The sequence below is a fragment of the Takifugu rubripes genome, chromosome 8 (genome assembly GCF_901000725.2).
Source record: "Takifugu rubripes chromosome 8, fTakRub1.2, whole genome shotgun sequence".
NCBI classification, from domain to species: domain Eukaryota; kingdom Metazoa; phylum Chordata; class Actinopteri; order Tetraodontiformes; family Tetraodontidae; genus Takifugu; species Takifugu rubripes.
The window spans coordinates 16,054,461-16,079,034 of record NC_042292.1 but is presented as its reverse complement, the minus strand read 5'-3'; the positions used below and the strand labels follow the sequence as shown (position 1 = coordinate 16,079,034).

The 24,574-nt window shown below is 42.8% G+C and overlaps 2 protein-coding genes across 3 annotated transcripts; one reads left to right on the top strand and one right to left on the bottom strand.

The window, feature by feature from the left end:
• The first annotated feature begins 218 nt into the window (after positions 1–218).
• Positions 219–3,298, top strand: LOC105418841 (uncharacterized). Of its 2 annotated transcripts, none has more exons than XM_011619722.2 (9): positions 219–669; positions 974–1,048; positions 1,117–1,238; positions 1,399–1,522; positions 1,966–2,045; positions 2,125–2,215; positions 2,279–2,413; positions 2,511–2,678; positions 2,773–3,298. In XM_011619722.2, the coding sequence occupies exons 1-9, from the start codon at positions 639–641 to the stop codon at positions 2,859–2,861; spliced, it is 915 nt and encodes a 304-aa protein (XP_011618024.2). In that variant the 5' UTR covers positions 219–638; the 3' UTR covers positions 2,862–3,298. The 2 variants fall into 2 exon arrangements, with proteins under 2 accessions (XP_011618024.2, XP_011618025.2); XM_011619723.2 differs by having other exon boundaries at positions 222–669; positions 1,132–1,238.
• LOC101078435 (GRB2-associated-binding protein 1-like) lies at positions 3,294–10,990 on the bottom strand. The gene is made up of 12 exons (XM_011619724.2): positions 10,535–10,990; positions 8,137–8,265; positions 7,895–8,060; positions 7,398–7,581; positions 6,708–7,312; positions 5,927–6,009; positions 5,725–5,834; positions 5,310–5,638; positions 4,948–5,044; positions 4,493–4,622; positions 4,265–4,402; positions 3,294–4,188 (listed from the first exon to the last, which is right to left on the bottom strand). Exons 1-12 carry the CDS (start codon positions 10,607–10,609, stop codon positions 4,000–4,002), a joined length of 2,235 nt encoding a protein of 744 aa, XP_011618026.2. The 5' UTR covers positions 10,610–10,990; the 3' UTR covers positions 3,294–3,999.
• Positions 10,991–24,574: the final 13,584 nt, after the last annotated feature.

The following is a 24,574-nucleotide window of genomic DNA, read 5'->3' as shown; positions in this document are numbered from 1 at the left end:
ACGATGCAACAGTGTGGAGGTGCAAAGCTGCGGTCGCTTACACAGTTCCTGTGTGCACACGGACACCAAACGCTGGTGAGGGTCCATGAGAACCTGGTCGGGTTCAAGAGCCAGCAGAGGGGTGTGTGTGTGTGTGTGTGTGTGTGTGTGTGTGTGGGGGGGGGGGGGGGGGGGGGGGGGGGTGTCAAATAAGGCTGAATGATCAGCCCGAACCCCTGTGAATCACCAGACGAGGGTGGCTGAAGAAGAGTGGAAGTCAGGTTTAGGAAGCTCGCCGTCAGTTACCGACGATGCACCAGGGCACCTGTTGCTATTGCCCCCATCACCCGGACCCGTACACACAGGTGGAGATGCAAGAAGAAAGAAAACGTACCCCGTGTCCCTCTAAACTTTGGGTCGGTTAGTTTAAAATAATGAGAAGACCGACAGTTAGTGAGCACTGACAGTCTGAAGGGAAACGAAGGGAGGGGGAGGGGGGAGGAGAGAGTAATTGAGAGAAGAGGAAATGAGAACTGAGAAACTCAGTGAAGTGCAACACGCTACAGAGGACTAAAGAAAAGGAACACATCCACGAAAGAGAGGGAAAGGAGGCTCGATGTAGAGGGGAGAGAGAGAGAGAGATTACATCTGTGTCCATCATGAGACTGGCGACTCGCCTCTGTTTCCTTGGTGAGTTCATGACATCATTTCCACAGATTTAATGCTTAAACGTCCCCTAGTCTGGTAGATGAACGCACGCTGTTGACTCAATTAGGCGATTTACGACTTTTGAAGGTGGTGAGCTAGTTAGCGTTCAAGGATCCATAAAACAAAAAAACAAGTCTAAAAGTGACACGTTGCATCCGGCACAAATGCACATTTCCTTAACACGCAACTGGTGTTTGTTGCTTTACTTTTACATTTGATTTTGCGAACGTTCTGAAACCACCACGACCGCTGCGTGACAAACGCTAACTCTCTTTTCCCGCCTCAGTTCTGGCGGTTTCGTCTGCTTCCAGAGGACAAAATCAAACTGCGACGTCCGAACTACAGACCAAAAACAGCACAGGTGGAGTCATAAATGAGGATTATTGAGCCATTTTTCAACCCCTAATGTAACATACAAACATCTAAAAGTCCCCTGTCACACAGATTCCTCTCAACCCACGCCGACCATTCCTTCCAGCGATGCTCCAACCACAGATACCGTTCCAACCCCCACAGCCAATAGGGTGGAGAGCAATTCAACCCTCAGTCAGGTGACCATCCGACGTGCACCAGTATGATGGAGGGCATCAAAGCAGGGCACTTCGAAATTAATTAGCTTCTTACTAGCTTTCCTTCTATTCTTCAGCTCTGCCGACCGCTTTGATGTCAACGCTTTGATACTAAGTTTAACATTTCTGGTGCCTCTTGCAGACACAAGCAACGACGAGGATCCAAGTCAACTTTGGCACAACGGAGGAAGTCAACAGCGGCTCAGGATTTTGGGTGACACAGACAACCACCCTGCCAGGCAGTCCGGTTTCTATAGCGACGACCGGTAATTTAGAATCAAGAGCTCTGTGCACCCTCAGTTCTGCTCTTCCTGTGTCAAACCACACACTGTCTAGCTGTTTCCTCGTGCAACAACACCTCTGCTGCCAAGATGTTCAGCACAAACTATTATGATATTTGATGATTGATGTTCAAATGACCCAAAAGCGGAATTCAGTATTTCAGTAAAAGTCTCTGCTACTGTTTTATACATGATATTTTTTATAAATTTGGCATTTTGGAGTACCTAAAGTTAACCATATTGAAATTTGCTTTGATGTTTACTGACGAAAAACCAGCTTGCTTTATTTTTTAGTGGCGACTTACTTGATTCATTTTCCACTTTTAATGTGTTCGTCCATTTTGCGCTGATTTTTGCTAACCACAAAGACAATGTTTCTAACAATATTAAATGTTAGATATTAACCTCCCAGCCCGTCTCGGTCACAGGTTATGTGATCCTGGTGCTGATCGTCCTGGCGATCATTTTTCTTTGTGGGATCATCTTCTTCCTCCGGAGAGCGTCCAGGGTGAGACAATGACATTCAAACTCAGCAACTTTGGGAATTGTGGTAAAAACACTCGGTGACTGTAACTGTCTTTATCCAGACATACTCCTTTGATCTCCAACGTCCGCCTCCTTCCAGCCACCTTAACGAACCCATTGGCACCTTCGAACCGATGTGCCTGGATGATCTCGGTGGGTGGATCACATGACTCAAGCCACACATACTCGCGTTTTGATCCGTTTATTCCATTACAGATCAAGTAGTCTATGTTGACCAAGTGACCCCGGATGGTTTTTCACGGTCCTCGTGTGCCAATGGCACGGCCCCACGGTCAGACGAAAAGGCGCCCGACGACCAGACCGACACGACACGTGGTGCCGCAGACGCCAGTAAGCCGCCGCGTGAAAAGGACGCATAAACCCAAGTTTCCCAACTACACGTTTATCCGAATCTGCGTTACTGAAACTGCCTCTCCTGAACTTCCAGGTCCACAGGAAGAGCCGGGCGCAAACGCTCAAGACGCTTCATCCACCAGTAGCACCAGTGGCTCCGTGAGCGAAGACCCAGTGGATAAGACTGCCAGCTTATCCAATGGCATCGACTTGCTTATGGATTCTACTGGGGAAGAGGAGCAAAATCAGGCCAACAGCCCAAGTAAGATCATTAAAAGATCTGGACTGCTGTCAAACGCGACGTAGCCGTTGCTAAGCTAAGCTCACCCTATCGTTTCTGCTTTGACTCCTTACAGCGGTTTGTCCCACAGACACGTTTTTCGATGTAAACCTCGAGGTTGTGGCTCAGAGTGAACCGAGCGAAAGCCCTGGAGAAAATCCTTGATCCGCCCTCCCCTTCTCCTTGTCTCTGCCCTCCTCCTCGGCTTAGTGCCGTCGTCCCTCGGTCAACACCCACGCAGAGCTACAAAGAGCACGATTTTACCTGCGATAACAACCAACAGGGTATCTGTGTTTTGGCTAATAACCACAGCAAACTAGCATAAATGATGTAATGATGACAAAAACACTGATTTCACTCACACTGTTTGCAAACTGTCATAACAATTGCCAAACTATTAACAAACTGTTGTTTAGTACTGGTTTAAACAATTTGATTAACTTTTTTCCTAAAAAAGTTAAATACTGTCAAACTATTTTTGTGTTGACAAACTCTTTGGTAAAGCCTCTTGACATTGTGATTTCTGGGAATTTTTTCTTCTTTTTGACGAGTGAAAATGTTTACTTAGCAAAACAATTAATAAAATTCTTTTCTGACTTGAAGTGTAACGACGTAGTTTATTCAGTTATTCTTTTATAAACAATCATCACACCCACACTGGATTACAGATTTGATTTAAAACAGTTCTTGAAGAGTCATTTTTGTTATTTCAGTGGTAATTATAATGATGGATCTCTAACTGATACTTATTTTATTGGGAGAGTTAAAGGCTCCTTTTTTTTTTACTACAAAATTATCCGTTGTGAGGTAGCAGCTCTAACCTTGCTTGCTTGTTTTAAAATGAGAATAAAAGACTCAACCTAAAATGTTCTGGGATGTCTCACAGTGCAGCTAGTCTCGTACATCTAAATCTAGTTTGTGAAGGAACATCGTGGATTGGTTAACTGCAGGCTAATGTGTAAACATGGAATTGGTGTCAGCAAGGTCAGCTACTTAAGCAAATACACTATGCTGCCTTTTGTAAACAGAAAACTGCTCTTTTGTTGAGTTTTGTAACCCTAAAACCTATCTTTCTGCACACTGAAAAAAAAAATCGATTTCCAGACAGACGCGTGCGCACCTGTGATGGGTACTAGAACTTTTTCCTCATGTTATTAAAAATGCGAACTACAATTCCGCCCTCGTGTGGCCAGATTGGGTGTGGCATCACTTGTGTTTTCACCACAGTGACCACTTCAAAGCGAATTCATAAGCTCCCATGATCCTTTGCTACTTCACACTGCCGATTCCTCTACCTTAGCTACTACATCCTGTTCTCCTTCTCTGTGGACATCCGCCCGTCGTGCCAGGCTTCCCTGGTGTTTTTCAGGGCCTTGGTCCTCTTGGGGTCCACCACCACGTAGTCTACACGTGTGTGGCTGCCACGTGCACGCTCCTCGCCTTCTCCAGCTGGCTCTGTACAACTGCCGCCGCCTTCATTGGTGCCACGTTTCTGGTTTATGAGGAGAGTGAAATTAGATGAATATAATGAAATAAAGCACACGAATGGAGAGGGGCAGAGGTCTTACCTGTCTTGGTGGGGTCGTATGTCCAGTGTGAAGGTCAAGGTCCAGGTACTCAACCTGCTTGTTCCCTCTGGTTCGCCGTAGTAAGGGGCTACTGCTGACTCCGCCCTCTGAGGCTCGATGCAACATGAGCCTTAGAGACTACACAGACACACACACACACACACACACAGTTTATTGTAAGACAGGTCTGACAAAAAAAGGTGGATGACAGGAGGGGGAGGGGCCTACCGACTCCTCGGTACTGAAGCTGAGGTTGGAGGTCGTCATGGCGACATAGTTGTCATCGACCTCGTCAGAATCAGAGGAGGGAGATGAGCTGTGTGCAGACGTGGGTCTGGCTGACCGATGAGTAGATGGACTGTACAACGCACAGACACACTAAACGTTAATACACCAATAAAATTTATTTTGCTAAATTAATGATTCATACATTTTAGTTGGACCTCCCTTTGATATTTTTTCCTCAAGTCATCAGTGACATTAAATAAAAGAAACAGCTTAATTGCATAATTACCTAAAGCTGCACCTATTCGCCCATCACATCTATTACCTGCTAATAGCGTTTCCGCCTTTTGACCACAAGAGGGCAGCAGAGTAGACAGCCGCTGCAGCGCACACTGTCTCTACACGTTCAGGTTTTTATTATTATTAAAACACAGACTCACTTTGCTTGTCAAACCTACCCTCGTGTAAAGGTTCGAGTTACAGGAGAGCGGATAGGGGGCGGGACTTCCTGCCAGTCCTGCTGTGCAGAAGTGATGTCCAGAGGAGCTGGTTTCACTGAGATGGAGACACAGAGAGTTTTATCTTTATCTCAGTGTGAATATGATCGATATTACATTAACCTTAACTGTGCACCTCTACTTGTATGTAGCATGTAGTGTTATCCCACAGCCTTGTTCAGCAAAGTACAAGCAGGTAAATAATTCAAAACAATACAGCTAAAGAAGAAGACCAGAATTAACAAGCTGAGACAAGCGCAGAGGGAGATAGGAAGGAAAGTCTGGCTACTTCAGGAGATTGTTTTTGATGGATCGGCCCAAACCTCTTGTTTTGCGAGTTGGTTCTCGAGCAGTCTGGACCTCTGAAAGCTGATTGGATGGAACTACTTTGCGTTGCGGTTTCAGATTGCGGTGGATGGGAGGAGGGATGGCCTCAGCTTCATCATCAGGTGCAGTCCTCCTGGTTGGGGGTGTGACAGGAGTCGCAGGAGCGGTGCGAAAACCCATGTGGGCTGGCGGGGGGACTTGCCTCCCCAGGGTGGCCTGTTCACCAGTGACGAGGCTGGGGTGGATAGGAAGCGAAGGGGTGAGGGGAGTCATAGCGACATAGTTGGTGTCCTGGATGGGAGGGTCAGAGGGTGCAGGAGTTACCCTGGAACCAAAGTAGAGGTGTTTAAATCTTTGAGTGTTAACAAGATGAGTCCAAATGTAAAATTATTAAGGGATGTACTATCTAACCTCGGTGCAACAGGCGGCTCCGTGGTGGCGGCACTCATGGAAACGTAGTTTTCATCCACATCATCATCTTCAGAGCAGACACTTCCCAGGGGTAACATGCCTTTATTAATCTGACAGAAGATGTGAGATATGATATGATAAAGGAAGAATGCATGGATGGAGGAAAAGAGCACGCCTGAGCATGCGTTTCGATTCAACTTACGAAATAGCTGCTGAAGCTCTCGCTGAACTCAAACATGCTAGCTCGGTCAGACAGAGACTGTGGGATGTAGAAAGACTCACAGCCTGAAACATAAAACATGCGCTGTGTTGAGAAACTGTAAAGTTTAGCAGAGAAATAAAAAAGGCATTGAAACCTAATACCCATGTGACTAGTATGATTTTTTTTAAGCTAAGCTAACTGTGAGCTATCAACAGGTGATGAAGCTACGGACGAGACGGATGGAGAGATTTAACATAAGGGTTTTAAGAGACAACATGACTTTGGTTGCATCAAAGTGGGTGAAGCTTAGATCAGGAAGTGGGAGTCAGAAACAAATGGAAAAAGTTTTTTCAATGGAACCAAACAACAGCCCTCTGTTTTTCTTTTCCTGGGACAGTCCTTTCCCTATTATTTAAACTAATACTAATCAAATTGTGCAACCAGGCACAAATTGTTTCAGTTGTGACGGTTCAGTCTATAATCCACTGAAATCCCAAGAATAACGCTGCTAAATGACAAAGGTCCATTCTGATCTCCTCTGAAGTGCCAGCTTTAGAGCTCTAACTCCAGCTAACAGCCTCTGAGATTTAATTATATAATCATGATAACTCAAATAGATTCGTCAAACAAGCCCAGATGAGACTGCGAAAAGGGGATATCAGCTGACGAACCATACGAACAAACACGGCCATCTTTAATGCACATTTTTTCTGCCGAGACTTTCAAACGGAGCGTTTCAAGGCCACCTTGTTAAATACTGCGACCGCTGTCGCCCTCCTACCTGTGTGAGTGCGTCCAGGTGTGAAAGTGTTACGTCTTGGCACTCCTTCATCCTTCCTCTCTGTGTCAGAGAAGGACTGGGGGAGGGAGCTTACTACAGATCCTTCTCCCTGGGTGGTGGCGATATTTGTTGGTTTTGGTGGACGAGGAGGAGGAGTCGGGGTGGAGGCGTGAAGCTCTGCCTGAGTTAGCGAGTCGACACTTGGGGTGGAGGATGGGCGGCGAGGTGGGCGCGGTTGTGGGGTGGATGCTGGTCGGGGGATCTGGTACCCACTCGCGGTTAATGAACGAGTGCTGGGATGCATGGCAAAATGTCCATCATCAGTGAGTGGAATCTCCACAGGTCGGAGGTGGAAATCCAAGGAATGCTTCCTGGGATGAGGAGATGGGTGACAGCGAGGCTTGCCACCTCGTTTCTGGATTTCAGAGGAAGCGCTGGCATCCAGAGACTGGCTGAGCCGGCCCGTCATGGCAGCAACTGTCCAAGGAGCTGTTCTGAGGGAAGGTGAGGAGGAAGAGGAGGAGGAGGAAGAAGTAATGGAGGTAGGCGGGTAGAGGTTGTCATTGTAGTCGGTTTCAAGTGAGGTGGAGGAACCCAAAGGAGGCCTAGGGGACCAGAATATTCAAGATGTTTAACGACATGTTTCTAGAACTTCAGGTGTTCTTTTGTCCCTCAGTGGGGTTGGATTACCTGATGTGACTCTGGCAGTGGGATAACCACAGGTAGTCTTCTCCATTCCCATCGCGTTCTAAGTATTGCACTCTCACCGGGTCATAAGGGGGCGGGGCCGAGCCCGTGGCGTTGGTGACGGTGCCGTTATTTGAGGACAGTGTTGTGACGGAGGTGGAGTCAGACGCAAGAGGTCTTTCTGGAACTGGAGGTGGCAAAAAAGTTGGGACAAAATTCGATATATTCCCAACACGAAGTTGGTTCAACCCCAATAAACACAACCTACACTGCTGTGTGGTATTTAAGTTAAAAACGCTAACATTTTTTGATTGTTATGCAGGTAAATGGACTGGAATTACAACACTAAACACAGCTTGAGTCACACGAACGCACATGTGTGAGGACATCAGTTTGTCGCTTCAGCCTTCCCACTTTTGTTCACGCTGACTCAGCGCCAAACCACGCATCTACCAGATTTAAATGCAAAATCAGAAAAGCGTGAGGAACACTCTGGTTACCATCTTCTGTTGGGTTAAAGCCGCACAGGAGGCAGATGGAGGAGACCCAGCGGTTCATATCCTCTTCTGACTCGGCCACCAGGTACCAGGTCCGTTCCTCCGTCTTCAGATCGAAGACGAAGCTGCTCTCCAGCTCCTTTTTCGTGAACGACAAGCCTGCGTCCACCTTAGGTGGAAGATGGTGCAGCGATCATTCGGGATTAATACTGAAAACATCCTGGATATTAGCATCAGTGCATTACCTGCTCACAGAGGTTGAGGTTGATGGTTCTGATTGGGCGCCGGGACTGCTGGTTCTTGTAGTACTGCAGGACATCGGGCTCCCCGCTCAGACGTCCACTTCTCAGCACAAACCAACGCCTCTTCCAGGCCTAGAGCAACCGGTTTCACATAATGGCAAGAGGTCATGCTAACTGCTGTATTTCTCACGTGTGTTTGAAGTTCTACGCTGAGCACGGATGTTCAAACACACAGGCTAAAGGTCTGAGGATGGGTTGGAACCATCTGTTGTGGTATTCCATAATTCAGGCATGACTCATCTGTGTGTAAGTGTGTGAAAGACACCTCATGGTTATCTCAAAGGGAGGAGAACTGTTTTTTTTCCTAATGGAATGAAGGGAATTTGGCACAGAACTGGTGTGGACTCCAAACTTTGACGTGAAGCATGTGCACACGTATCCATGGCCTCTCGAATCAACGTGACTCTGGAGTCAGGCACGCCTCGTCGCATATCTGCGAGCTGGAGACATCAAAGTGCAACAACTGAATGCTGGAGAGAGAGAATGTTTTTGCTGGCACGCTTTCTCTCCAAACACTCACAGGAAGAGGAAGTAGCTGGGCAGGAAATGCCGGAAAGACATGGCAGCAGATGAATGTTTTTTGTCTGTCCCCCCTCACTCGGCGTAATGATTATTTGCTCTCTGGCTTTTGTCCAAAAAAAAACCTGTAAAGGTAGATACAAACATATTTTCAACCGTGACCCCAACGACGCATTTAAAAATATGAAATCAAGGTATTTGCATCAAATCCTGACCGGAAGCTTGTACGGCTGAGTAAGGGGGGAAAACGTCCGATTTGTCTATTAGCTAGCAGCAGTTGAGTTGGCTAACTAGCGTTGACCTCTGACCCTGACAGGATGAGGGCACAATGGGATCTAAAATAAAACTTCCTCAATCCGGTTTTCAAGACAAAATTAACAGCAGGATTAAGCGGCAGCAAACCCCCCCTCAGCTCAGATCAACATGTTCGTTTTCATGCACCGCTTGGATCAACACTTCTGGACAACGCCCCTGAAACAATGGCCACTACAGACGGTTCCATGTCTTTTGATGAAGATCAGATGGAAAGCAAAAGGATTTGAGGCCAAAACCCAACAGTAAAATCATCCTTTTAATTTCACATCCATTCACTTAAACCTTCACCAGACCAGCCCTAAAGGTTTTTGCGATTTCTTTAGGCCAGTGGTAAAAACCTTCAGACAAACAGCGTAGCTGTTCTATGAGGGTCCACTGTGCTGTAAGAAACAGCAGTGAAACTTGCTCAAACACAGCTCCTACTGGACGGTTCTGCCGCAGAAATGATAAAGAGATTGCGGTTTCCTGATCTCCCTGCGACGTGCATTCTTCCGCAGGTGCACGTGCATGCGAGACATGAAGGTGGCAGCAACAAGATTTCTTGAGGTCAATGTCAGCAGAATTTTGTCACCAGCTGCACATTTTTCAGACCAGAAAGTGAATCAAGCTAAAGCTGCAAGCTTGAATGCTGGAAAACACAGATGGGAATCGAGCTTGCTTGAGCTCAGTCCTCTGGAATGTGGCAGTAAAGATGTTTTTTTAAGACATCATGAGTTCTGTTTGGTCGTCCTCCAGCTTCTGATCTGTTACTGCACCTAAACTTACTCACTTTTGTTACTGCAGCGTTTCTCTTTACAGTTGGTTGTGTTCCAATCCCTTTGTGTGTTATGTAATAAACTAATCGCTCTCAGCTGGGCCTGGTTGGAAGAGGGGGGCCTCCTTGAGATTTAGAAGATTTGGGAACACACACACACACACACGGAATGTATGACGAGGTATATGGCATGAACTTTGCCCCAATATTTATGTGAACTGAACAGGAGCCTCGTGCATTATTAAAATCTGTGTGTGCAGACAGTTGACACACAAGTGAAAGAGTGAGACAATGTTTGTGTGTGTCACCAGTGTGACATGAAGTGAAAGTAAATGAATGAAAGGCAAAAGCAGAGGGAGCAGATGTTTGAAGAAAAAAGAATGAGATCAGTTAATGTCATTGGGAAGGAATGCTACGTGTGTGTGTGTTTAAAATGTAACTCGTGAGCTGATTTATTATTAGAACAGTTATATTCCTTCTCCGCCTCCACCCGCAGCACAGCTGTGATCTCGATCTTTTTCTGCTCCAGCTAGCTTGGCTAAATATTGTTGTGTCTTCCAGTCCTGTGTTTTCATTCTGAAACCTATTAAACCCACCTTTACAACCGTTTACAACCGCCATTTACAACCGTGATTGTGATCTCCTGTGTAATGATTCCAACGGATCATCCTCGGACCACTGCTCAGAAGTGTGCACGCCTGTGTGTGTGTGGGGTGGGCTCAGAACTTTGTCTTGACCATTTCCAGTACTTACATAATGGCGTAGTTTCTTCTCTGGTGGTGACTTTCGTAGCCAGCCTTCACACACCACCTCCCCGGCTCCGCTCATCCTGGCGCTGACAGAATGGACGTTCTGTTGTGGATTTCAGGCGGTAAAACAGGCAGCTGAAGAGACTTCCAAGTTCCAAACAGATAGGTGCCAATTAATCAATCAGGGCCAGCCGGTCAACTAGGCACCAAATGAATGAGTTCAGGTACACTCCCAGTCAACTCGACACGTTTTAGATCAGCCTATGGAGTCTCAAATGCAAACCACAGGGATCTTCTGAAGAGTTTAACCCTCCAGTTGCTTATTATCCAGCTGATCAGTCAAGGCAGCTCTGTTTCCTGGCAGATCTCCATCTCCTGAACTTTTCCTGAAGGAGCTGCTCCTCTGTGAGGTTCATCTCTCTCTGAGAGCCTTTCTACTTCCCAGCAGAGTTGCTCCTCCCTCTCCCCTCGGTTGTGTGATAACCAAACACAATCCTTCTGCTCGGACATTCCTTCGCTCCTCTCCTCCCACTTTCCCCTCCTCCTCCTCCTCCTTTTCTGTTCTGGTCCAGGGGAACAGGAATCTACCCCTGTGGCTTCTTAGGAAGGACACTTTTTAGAAAGATGGTGAAAGAGGCATCTTCTGAGGTCATTATTGGGTCAACATAGGGATTTTAACAATACTTCGCTGGACTGCTGGATGTCCTTATCCACTAAATCCACTCGATCCTCAGAGGAAATTGTGGTCAGGTCAAGGGTGCTCTGTGATTCAATCGAGCATCCACTTGCTTGTCAAAAATACTAAAATAACACTGAAGTAATGAAGTATAAAAGGTCAAAAATCTAGTTTAAGCCCAGTAGATAAATACCTCTCTTCAGGACCAAATAAATAGCATCCATCTGAGGAGAGCTCCTGCAGACTGGGGTTAATTTGGAGTTAAATATCGCCACCTAGTGGTCGCTTTTGGTACTATGATTTTTATACTATGAAAAGCTAAAATCCTTAAAAAAAAAATCAGTTTGTAATAGACTAAGTTTTATAGGTAATCATTCAGTTTAAGACATGACTGTGAAATAATTGCAGTTTTTGTATATGTTTGTTGTGTTTAAATTTATTTAGTTTCCAAATGCATCGACATGTATCAATCCATCTGCCAACCCCCGTAGATGTCTGAGCTTTGTGAGCTTCCAAAGTCTGAGTACAACCTTCATGTTGGAGAGTGATGGAGAATATTTGCCTGCTGAAATTAACCGTAGAAAACCTATGAGCAAAAGAAGACTTTATGCAAAAGAAAGAATGCAAAATCTTTACAGTCAGTGTCTCGTTCATATACAAAGACGTATACATATAAATGTTATCACTGCCTCTGACCCACAGTCAAAGAGAGACCATCCTACAAAACAGGTGGGTGCAGCTGAAGAGTGTGTGTTTCTGTTTTTAAAGTTTTTTTGTGTGTAAGAGTTAAACCAACAGTTGATTTTAGACATTTTGGCTCTATTTTAAGAGGAAGTCTTTCTATTATGCACACTTATTGTTCTGCTAGGAAGATGCCTGGTGTTGCCAACTTATTCCCATATGTTAAAGTTGTTCCCTGTGCTGTAAAAATTCAACTAACATCCACAAGTCTGAAGTTGTAATTCAACCATGAGGTCACTGAGGATGAGAACTAATGTGGTTTTGTGAAGCAAGCCCAATTCCCCATATATTGCCATATATATATTGGTGGGTTACAACATTAGCTCAAAACCTAGTCAGCCTACATGTGTCCATCCCATGTGGTTTTAGATATTAATCTTCAACTGTGTCTCATATGGTCTCTCTCTCTGTCGGCCTGCAGGTATGTTCAGCAACTGCTCAAACGCCTTCTTCCTGCATGATTTTCTGTCTTCTTTCCGAAGATTCCATACACTCATACAGACATGCATCAGGTCAGAACATGGAACAATCAGCCTTGCTGCCTACTCCTTCATCAGTGTGGTCGTCTTCATTCCTCTCTACATCTACATCCTCTACCTGGGTCTCCAACGTCGGCGCCGACAGCAGTGCGCCGCACCGATTAGCCACTCTGATGCCTTCACCTACCACATGATCATAATAGAGCAGCTGAGCGTGTTGGGATCCTTGCTGGTATGGTGTGGCGCCTACAGTGCCGATGTGAAACTGATGTACATTGGTCTTCATCTTTCCCTCTTGAACTTATCAGGAGAAAATGCTATTCACCTCTTGACCTGCATAGAGCGCTACATTGCGGTCACTCACCCCATCACCTACATGAACCTGCGGAACAAAAAAGGGATTCGAATCAGGAATGTTGCAATTGGTTGCGCTTGGCTATTGTCTCTTGGATGTGTAGGTGTTTTGCACATGAATAGCTGCCGTGTTGGCTTCATCATTTACTTATCGGTCACAGGCAGCATTTTAGGCAGCCTCTGTTTTTGCAGCTTAAATGTCCTCTATGTTCTGATCCGTTCACAGCCGGTGAAAAGGCGCGGGCACAGACAGCATGTTGACCAATCAAAGCTAAGGGCCTTCTACAGCATTACACTCATTTTGGTTGTGGTGGCATTCAGGTGTGTGGGGTTCATCCCCATCCCCCTAATTTTTATGATTAACGACGTGAGTGAGGCCAAACGTTGCATTTTGCTGAACACTACGTTTTGGTTATCTTTGCCCAGCAACCTAGTGCTGCCTCTACTCTACCTACAGAGAGCAGGGAAGCTGCCAGAGTTCAAATGCAACAACAAATCTGGATAAGACGTTGATTTCTGCAGAGAAAGCACTTTTTTCTAACGCAAACTGCGTCTGTTGATATCAGGGTGATACTTTTTTTCCCCCATTGCAACTGGTTGTTGATGCCATGCCCTCCGGCACTGCCTGTTCTCCTTCTCATGTATTTAAATACTGAGTGTTTTGGAGTTTAATAAAGGAAAACACTTCATTAAAGGCTCTAGGTCTATCAACTGAGTATTTACATGCTGATCCTTGAAAATTCAAAAGCTGCTTTGGTTATAAACACTTTATTTGAATCACACAATTCACAGGTCCAATGTGACCTATTTGCATAGGTTTCTATCAGCATTAATGTGGCATAAACATCATGTAAATATCACCTTTTGAAATGGGTGATCGACTTCACTTAAGTTGCCCTCATTCATGCCAATTGCAGTTGCCCCACCCTTCCTTCAAAGCACGAAATATACTGTATAATTTTGATTATTTGTACATTTTCAGGATGTCACTAAGATTATTTTACTGCTCTTGGGGATAGGAAGGGGTAAACACATAATTTTAAATCTTAAGAGACTTTATCTGATAGACATCCCATACATGAAGGTAAAAAAAAAAGTCAGGCATTGAACAGTTATGATCGTGATGTGTGTGATGTGCTGAACACAGCACAGCACACATCTTGATTCTATCACACCACCACCGATCTGGAATCTCCTTCTCCAAGGTGGAAATCTTGCACGATCAGACCTGATCTTACAGAACAAAGAAGAAACATAGCCACAACTGGAAAAGCAACACGCAACATAAAAGAAGAGATACAAGAAGAGGGAATGACAGCGTCGTGGAAACTTTTTCACAGAAAAATCTGGAATAAAAAAGAAAAGACGCGAAAATCCCGGAGCCAGTGCAAACTTGCTTGTTTTTATTCTTGTTCCTCAGTCGGCTCGCGTCTTGATTGGTTGAATTCCTGTTCCACATCACGATTCACGGAATTGTGACTGGACCTACGTTTTCCCCACACTCATTAAGATTGCCGTCCCCGACCACGTTCGGAGCTGATTATTGGGACAAATTCACTCTGAACGCACGTCAGGCCATGATATAAAGACATAAATGGTTCTTGTAGTCCTTGGACAGGAAGGGGGAAAATTGGACGATTATCTTTATGTGTTTAACACACTTTACTGGACCAAGAGATGCCACCATTGTCACGTTATTTTATTTTTTTAATAATCTGTGTAGAGTAAATTATAAACAAAGGGGACCAGTTTTATATTTACATTCATATACATTGTGTGATGACGTTATAAACATACACAACTATATTACCAACTGTGGTCGTTTACCCATTGGACCCAATTAATCTAATCACTTCCATGGCCACAGGTGTGTGAAATTAAGCACATAGGTATGCAGGCTGCTTGTACAAACATTTGTGGATTACTCAGGAGCTCAGTGAATTCCAACATCGTACCACAATAGGATGCCACCTCTGCGATAAGTCCAGTCATCATTTCCTCACTACTTAAAATTCCTCAGTCAACTGTTAGTGGTACAATCACAAAGTGGACGGGATTGGGAATGACGGCAACTCAGCCACAAAGTCAAAAAGCTCAAGAAAATCAGGAAGATAGTGCAGATAGTGTACAGAGGTCACCAATGTTCTGCAGAGTCAATGACAAAAGACCTCCTAACTTCATGTGGCCTTCAGATTTGCTGAAGATCAATGAGTAGGGAGCTTAACGGAAGGGGTTTCAATGGCTGAGCACCAAGGGCATTGCAAAGCTTTGGACGCTGGGAATAAATTACACTGCCACAGGACACTAGAACAGCGGGGACATGTTCTTTGGAGTGTTGAATCACGCATCTCTGTCTGGGTTTTGTGTTTGCCAGGGGTGCAGTAGTTGTCTCACAGCACTGTGCCAAGTGTAAAGATTTGTGGAGGGGGATTATGGTATTGGGTTGTTTTTCAGGAGTTGTCTTCAGCCCCTTGGCTCCAGCGAAAGGGCGTATAAAGCATAACAAAGCATTTTTGGGGAACAATTTGGGGATGGCAAATTAAGCAAGGTTGATAAAACATGGCTGAATATGCCCATAAACACCCTCCAATTCCTCGTGGAACGTCTTCCCAGTTATTGGCCTACATCATATTAAACCCTGGTGAAGCCATCCAAGGGAATATTTTTGGCAATATAGTGTAATTCGGTCCACATTACCTTTCGGGTACACTTGTTTTGTTCTTCTCTAAGAGAATTGAGTTTAACAAATTGGGAAAAAGGGTAGGATGGGTCCATTTGCTTTCAGAAATTGACTGTATCACAGGTGTCATATCCTGTATTTCACATGCAAAACTGCTCTGCAGTATCATAGGTTTCACTCAGGTATCGGTTCTAAGTCTGGGTTCATGTAAAAAAAACACCAGCGGGAAGGCTAAACTTCTGACAAGGTAGGTGCTTTTCACTCATATAAGTCAGTTAAAAAAAAAATTGTTTCATTCAGCATTCGAATAATCTATAATACGTTTAGAACTAAGCTAAATCACAAAATATGTATTGTGTTAGATGGTAATTGTTAGCTGCATGTTAAATTTTGGGATATGCAAGACAAAACATCCAATTCTAGAAATAACTCTCATGTAAATTCTAATTGGTTGCCTTTTCCTCTCTCTGCTTTCTTGATTTCTCATAACTGGCTTCAGTTATGTCCATCAACTCCTCTAACACCTCCCTTCCTGCACTTCGTCCAATCTTCCTGCATTATTTCGAACTGCAAACCTGCTTCTACTCGACGGTTGGAGGTGGCAGCATAATCGTGTACACTGTAGTTAACACCCTCCTCACCTTCCCTTTATTCATCTTTGTCCTCTACCTGGGGCTCCGTCGATGGTGGCAGCGAAGGAAAATGAACCATTCGGATGTCCTCACCCTCCACACAGTTGTTGCAGAGCTGATTGGTGTCCTTGGGTCAACAATCATCTGCTGTGGTTCCCTGACTGGCAAAGAAGGGCTGATGTTAATTGGCATCTACTGTTTCATTGCTTACCACTTTATAGTGATTTCTTTTCACGTGTTGCACTGTGTAGACAGATACCTGGCAGTAGTTTACCCTATCATATATATGAGCTTGAGGAGGGAAAAGGGGATAAGAATCAGAAATGCTAGCATTAGCTTCGTTTGGTTGCTTGCCTTTGCAGAAGCAGGAATCTCGTTTCTTATCGAGCAGTATCTCTCAATTTACACGAGTACTATTGTAACATTGAACCTATTCATTGTTTCTTTCTGCAGCTGTTCTGTGCTCCGTGTTCTTTTTCAACCAAGGCCTGGGAGCAGGCAGTTTGATACCTTTAAATTGAGAGCCTTCTACACCATATGTGTTGTGCTAGGAGTGCTGCTGCTCAAGTTTGGGTTTAATATTTGTGCCGCAATTATTCTTTCCATGTCAATAGATGAGCATACAAGTTGTGTTTTGTGGATGAGTAGCTTCTGGTTTGGTCTGCCCAGCCGGTTGGTGTCCCCTCTATTTTTAATACACAGAGAGGGGAAGATGTGTTGCAGAAGCAAGACATCTGGACAATGATCCCTGCAAGAACAGGAGCTACATTTGCATAATAATGCAACTTCATTGACACAAACCAATCTAAATACAGTGGATCTTGATCCCTTGGGATACAGAGAGAGGAGGATGAGAGGGAATCACAAAAACTAGACAGGAAGATGGGGAGAGGAGAGGCAGTCGTGACAGAAACCTGTAAGATGATCATGTTTCAGTACCCCAGGAGCCTTGAACTACTGCAGCATAGATATGATTGTAGCCCAATTATTAGATGTCCCTGTTTTAAATATGATAATAAACTGATTAGAGAATGACTGTCAACCACTTAACGACCGGTCACAGACTATGTGATTTATCAAACCAGATAAAGCCAAATGGAATGCAAGTTTGCTTTGTCATCAAAAGTTCACTTTGTCTTCTGATACCACCCTTCTTTTTCTTTGACACTTATTTGCAGTTGGGTTGCTACTCAGTTAATATGGACTGACTGCCTTCACATGTGAGCACTAGCGTAGACTAGTGCTCACATTTCCCAACTGTAATTCATTGGTAGAACCTGGCACAAATCCTGTCATTTCTTTAACAACACAAGTTTTAAGAGAAATCAACTCTATATATTGTTTTGAAAGGGCTTCACATGGACATCTGAAGACTTTGTATTAGGGAACTGGACTGTGTTCAACTGTGTTATAGACCTGAAGTCACATGTAAGTAAACAATAGAAGTGTGTATCTTCAATAGAAATTATTTCATATGTAGTTTAAGAAGAGAAAGAGTTGACAGTCAGAAAACACTGCTCTCAATGTGTATTAATAATCCTGCAGGAGATGTATCATAGTTTTATAGACCTCGATGTATGTATATGAAATGCTTTGGAAGTGATTGGAATTTGCCTTACAAATTAGGACTTTCTGTTGGTTTTTAGGATGTAAAATTCAGATTTTCTGTTGTTACACATGAAATGTCCTGAAATAAGATTGAAATAAACATAATTAACTTTTAATATGCATGTAAACGCCCCTATAAATTTATGTTGTAAATAATTAGAGCATAGATAAAATCCAGCAGGTGCTGATATTTAACACATTGCACTGGTGTTTGAATGTCTGGAACAAGGTGGTGGGATGTTACAATTTGCCTGCAGAAATTGAGCGGATCAAACCAATACAATGTGTGGATCGAGTTTGACACACAAATGCAAAGCGTTATCCAAAAATTGCACATGTTTTTCCACATATATTTGAATCTGCCTTCAGTATTTAACCCAGTGAATCAGATACAGATGCAGTGGATGGACACTCTGATGAGGTGGGTGCTGCTTGAGTTTCCTGTTAAAAATATTAGAAATTTATGTTTTGTTTTTTTTCTGCCCAGAACTGCTCATTTTATTTTATTTAGTTACTTAATCTGATTAAATAATCTGTGAATTGTGGTCGTCCCCCCCACTGACTTTCCCAACAAATGCAGTCTGGTGCTCATGATTCCCAACTGGAACTCTTTTTTATTTGACTGATATTTTGTAATATCAGGGGTTTTACTTGAGGTGCTTTCAAGTTAATTCCTTTCTTTAAGTAGAATTCATGATTTGAAGTAGTTTAATGTTGAACATGATTGATGTTCCATTAGTTACCTCAAGTCAAAATGGAGAACTTTATGACATTTATATTTAGAACTTGTAAGAAATCAGATGTCTTGTTTTTTCCCCCAGTAAAAAGAAATTACACTTGGAAAAACAAGGAATTCAATTTTGAAAAGTGCATTCTTGAAATTTGTAAAACTAGTAAAGTTTGGTACGAAGTTTGATTTGGGCAGCCCATATGAAGTTAGTCTATGCTGTATGTTATTTGCCAGTCCAAAAGTTAGAGGAGCTTTTGGAGATTTTCTTCATGCTAATTTTAACAATTTTCCTACCCTTTTTTTCCTTTCCTGAAGTTATGGCGACCAACTCCTCCACCTCCTTCCCTCAGTTGTCTGCCATTTATATTAAGGAACTTAACATATGTTTGAAGAGCCTACCAGGGGCCCTCTGCATCAGCACCTATATCAGCTTCAACTTCCTCATCCAATGTCCTCTCTGTGTCTTTGTCATTTACCTAGGCTTCCAGCGGCAGCGATTAGGCACATCAATGAGCCACTCTGATTTTTTTATCTATCATATAGTTGTCACAGAGTTGATGGGAATTTTAGGGTCCTTGGCCATCATTTGTGGCGCCTACAATAATCTTTGGATCATGAGTCTTGTTGGTTTGGTGATTGTTTTCATTTATAGCTCTGGGCAAATTATAATTAATATCCTAACTTGTGCAGAGTACTATCTGGCTGCCGTTTATCCCATCACCTACCTTACTCTACGGAATGCAAAAGGGATCAGAATCAGGAAAATCAGCAGTAGTTGTGGTTGGCTGTTTACCTTTGGATGGACATCTGTGATGATCACTCACACCAGAATTTCCACCATATTTTTGACTTGTATACTTGTCTGTGCAATTGTTATGGTATCTTTCTTCTGCCTTTCAGTCCTCTGTGTTCTGATTGGCTCTGGCCCGGAGAAAGGGAATGGGGCAAATGCACGGGTTGACCAAACAAAGTTGAAGGCCTTCTATGTTATGATGGCTATCATGGGAGTGCTGTTGTTAAAGTTTTGTGGTAACATGAGCATGTGTGTTATGGTTTACATACCAGACCTGGGAATCATGGAACGCTGCATTGGATATTGTTCGACGGTCTGGACATGTCTGCCCAGTGGTGTTTTTCATCCCTTGCTCTTTCTGAAAAGAGCAGGAAAACTTACATGCATAAAAAAACACAATGAAACAGGTCAAAGAAGACAATAGAGGAGCTTGTGCCTGTACTTTATATGTCATTTTCAATACCGTATGTTATCATAAATGGTGTGTGACCCAACCACATATGTTAAAAACAAAAAAAAAACTAGTGAATGTGCAAATAACCATATCCTCAGGTAAATCATAGCTTGGACATTTGTGATCACATTCTGAATGTGCAGTGCACATGCAATTTTATGGTTGCAGTGATTGACACAAATGTGCAGGAATGGGCCAAACACAAAAGAAATCCCTAAAAAGTGCAAGCTTCAAAACATTAGCCATTATAGTAAGTGCAACTCACTGCACATGTGGGAGAAACCTTGTGCACAAAGCTGCCTAATGCTCAAGAAAAAGTAAGGTGTCCCACCAGGCACAATTGTTTTCGGAGAGTTCTCATCATTTGCAGTTTTATTCCATGTAGTTCAACTTGTGGGCCTTATGGATAATGGCTAATAAAAAGAATAAAAAGAATCAATAACATGTCTGTATGCCTTTGTTTCTGATTTGAAAGGTCTCAAGGATTGTACTTCTTTATCAGTAAAATGGTGATATATGGTGATATAATGGGGAGGCAATGCAAAATAAAAAGGCAAACAACCTGTGATTGATTGAACCACGTGCCACAAACAATTCCACGCATGCAGGCATTGCATAACAAACACCACATTAACCACCAGGCCACTGTACAAATACAAAGATGACAGAGGAAAAGTACGCTTAAGGTGAGTTTTTAAATCTACTGTGCTGCATTTTATTACCCAGCCTGTTATTAATGTAGTGTAGTCTTGGGTTCACACAGAAACACCTGCAACACTTTTTGACTTTTAAAAAAAAATGTTTTGACAAATTAGTTAGTTGTCATGGGTTAAGCAGTGTCTATGTCTGCAGTGTAAACAAAACTCTGAAGGTGGCACTTAATTTGTACAGTACAAAATCTGCTATTTACAGTCTCCAATCGCCAAAAGATTCCTATTTTGTACTGTGGGAGTAGACTGTTGCGACCCAACCAGGTAAGGGAAGTTGACACTTGATCTTAATCTTAATTTATTTGGAAGGGGACAATACAATTTTATAAATCACATGACACTGAAGCATGCAAATTAATTCTGATTTATTATGATCTAAGCATATGAGTGTTGAATATAAAACAAGTGGGTGTAACAGCCATGCTTGTACACCTGCAACACACCTGTACAAATTTGCCTAAAGTGTGTGGAGAAATTTTACTAAGATCATCAGCATCCATGACGAAATATGGTGTTATGTTTATTTATTTATTCATTTTTCTAATATTACTTTTTATGTTTTTTTGTTAGTGCAAACTACTCTATTGCATATTTATGTAGTAAGCAAGGCAAAACCAAACTGAAGAAGAGAGAGGACACTCAGATCATGGTAGATGATCTAAGAAGGTAGACAAATTTCCATCAGAACAATTCATTTCTTAAATTCACACAAAAGTTAATAGTACAACTTGTAAGATGCATTTATTTTTTCTTAATACATACAGAATTTGAAACGTTGACGTTACTGCATCAAGCAGCAGTTTATATCGCCACAGTGATCACTGATGTGTTCAATTAAGCAGAAGCATTTATCTCGATGGCCAATTTTTAAGTACTGTCAGTTCCAATTCACTGATTTGCCTTTTTTCCAGGTTGAGGAGAATTTTACATGCAAATCCAAACCAATCGTGCCCCGCAGTTGGCTGTACAAACAACAAACCATACGCTAAGTAATGTACACCATTGCATAATTTCACAACTACTCTACTTTTCCCCTCAGGTTTTCACCAAATGAAAACAGGCAAGTTTGGCTCTTTTTTTTAACCCAATCTAATTCTTGTTACACCACAGCAATTTTCTTTCTCGATACAGGAAGATCAGAGGTAGCACCATACTGCTAGGGATACTAGTCAAGACTGTGGACGTGACGATGATACACACCTGTTCCCACTGAAACCTAAAGGAGCAGATTAATCTGAAAGAAAATACATCCCACCCAAATCTCAACAGCAGCACAAACATTATAACAGAAATTATGCAGAATGATATCATCTTTGATTTGTCCACCTTCTGGCAGTGTCTGTTCCCAGGATGTGGACGAATCAGAACCATTAGAATATTTAGGTTGCAAAAAATTATGGTTATCAAGATGGGAAGGATGACAAAGCTGAGTAGATTTTCACCACTGCCAGCTTTCAAAATAAGAATGCTCAGCGATGCAAAGCACATCGCCCAAACACAGACAACGAAAATGTTCCGAATTTTGATTCCTTTTTCTTTCCTCAGAGTCAGGTAGGTAATGGGGTGAACCACAGCTAGGTACCGCTCCAGACAAATCAGGAGGTGGAAGAACAGCTGCCCATGAAAGTTGAATGAGAAAATGTAGATGCCCAAAGTGATCATTTGTCGGGTATAAGTGTATGTACCCACACAAATAATAATTGACCCGAAGACATTTATTAGCTCTATAATAATCATGTTGAAGGTGAAAGCATCTGAATGGCTCATAGACTTTGCAGGGTGTTGCTGCAGCCACTGCTGAAGTCCCAAGTAAATGACAAATAGGAAGAGTGGCAGCAGGATGAAGAAGAGAGTGATGGCAAAAGAGGTCATGATGGCGAAGCCAGCAGGGGAGAATAAGCATTCCTGTAGAATGTCTTTGTTAGTGGAAATGTTTAAGGGGTAGTTGCACATCACTGGTTGGCAGAACTGTCAAAGAGTAACAGAGAAAGAGTCAAAAAAATGACAAGACCCATTATTCTGCACAAAAAGTGCAAATGCTTTTAAATTAGCACCAACTAAACATACTGTGCAGATATACTTCACTTGTAAATTTAAAGACTGAATTTTTTATATATATATATATATATATATATAAAACAACAACCCAACAAAAGACTGGACAAAAAACAAAACACAGGACAACAATATAGTACCATAAGGAATAACATCATAATCCAGAAAGCAGACTCACCTCTTGCTGAGTTTGCAAACTGTGTTCGACTGCATGCAAAGTGTAAATGTCTTTGTGTGATTCTGCACCCACTGCTCTTTAATGACTTGTCTTTTGCGGCTGTTTTTGCATGCTGCATAAACAAACATCAATCATTATTCACACTGTATACTTTGTTTTTTCTATATTAGCATATGTCATTCTCCAAAATTCGCACTGACTGGGGATTGCTTATACATCTACAGCTTGTGTAGTGATATGACATGGCTTTTTTTAATCGATCTGCTTAGTTTATGCAGAGAAGATTTTGGGAACTACACGGGACACAGTTATTTATGGCAGTACTACCAGTCTGGCGCCTACTCAGTGGCCTTATTATGAATTTATTATGCAGATTAATATACAGCCACGCAGCACTAGCTAAATCTCCTTAGTGTCTGTCTCTCAGCTCACTACACCGCTGGTGTCCGCTCATCCTTCACTCTTGTCAGGAATTGAAGACACACATTATTTGCTCTTATAAATTTATTTTCAAATAAAATTCTTCTAGACAAATTCTTCTGCGTTACTCCTTTGCTTCATATGTTACATTCTTTCCAGATTAGCCACAAGTGTCGCATGGTAATTCATTTCTTTCGAAAAGAAAGAATCTGAATTTTAATCTAAAATTACTTTAGTTGTAACAGCCTTGCTCTTTTCCGTTGCTTCTGCAAAAAGAGCACAGGTAGCACCAGACTGCTTGGTATATTAATCCAAAACAAGGAAATTGAAAAACTGCACTTTTTAGATTCTTCAACGTGTTCTGAATTCATTACAACAATGGAAGCTATAGCCCACAAAAACCTAAAAAGCAGAGCTCCCAGGATAGCCATGGTTGTAAAGAGAACCTTCAGTTTTGATGGGTCACATTGCTGCTTCCTCCCCCCCTTTCCCTTCGGACCCAGACTGATCAGAACACAGAAAATCGACAGATTCAAGACTGAAATGGAAATAAGAACCAAGGTTGTAAAAAGCAAGATTATAAAACTGAAAGATGGTTCGGTATGCATTGTTATCGTGGATCCCCACGCTAAGCAGAGTAGCCAAAAACAACCAATGGCAGTGTTTCTGATTTTGATCCCTTTTTCATTCTTCAGCCTCAGGTAGATGATGGGGTGAACAACGGCCAGGTAGCGCTCAGCACAAGTCAGGACATGAAGTAACACCTGTCCGAAGTAGTTCAAAGATAAAATGATGACACCCATCTGTGCCAACCATGAGAGTTTAGTGGAGGCACCAAAAGTAAGGACTATTGAACCAATAACACTCAGCAGCTCAATGACAACCATGTGGTATGTGAAGATGTCAGTGTGACCCATGGTGGTCTTGGTCTGCTGTTGTCGCCATTGTTGAACACCCTTATAGAGAATGAAGATGTAGAGAGGCAAAAGGACGAGGAGGCTGGTGATGGCAAAAGCCATGGTGATGGCAGTGCCTGCAGGGGAGGTTAGGCAAATGAGCAGTTGGAGAGAGTGTTCAATAGAAGAAGTTTGTGCAGAGTTATTGGAGTTGGATGAGTTGATTGACATCCCAATCTACAATGAGAGGAAGACTGTCAAACATGGTCTCTACTCAGGGTAGTGAACATTTAGCCTCAATCACTGACGTTAGCTGTTGTCGTCCATCATGTCCCCCATTTAAACATTTTAGGCTTTTACATGCGTATGCAGCAGGTGAGAACTTTTTTCTCACTTGCAGACCTGTATTGCTCCTGGCATAACTTTTTTCTCTTCTGGTAGTCAAGAATGACTGTGTCACTGGTCAGAAATTTGGAGTAATCATGGTTGACCCGAAGTAGCAGAAGTGGTGTCTATAGATTTGCGAAAATGTTAAAATTTAGTGCAAAAGATAACAAAGATCTAAAAATAGATATAAAAATTCTTTAAAATTGTCTAAAAGGCATTTTTATGAATTGAAAAGGATAGGTTGGAGGGGC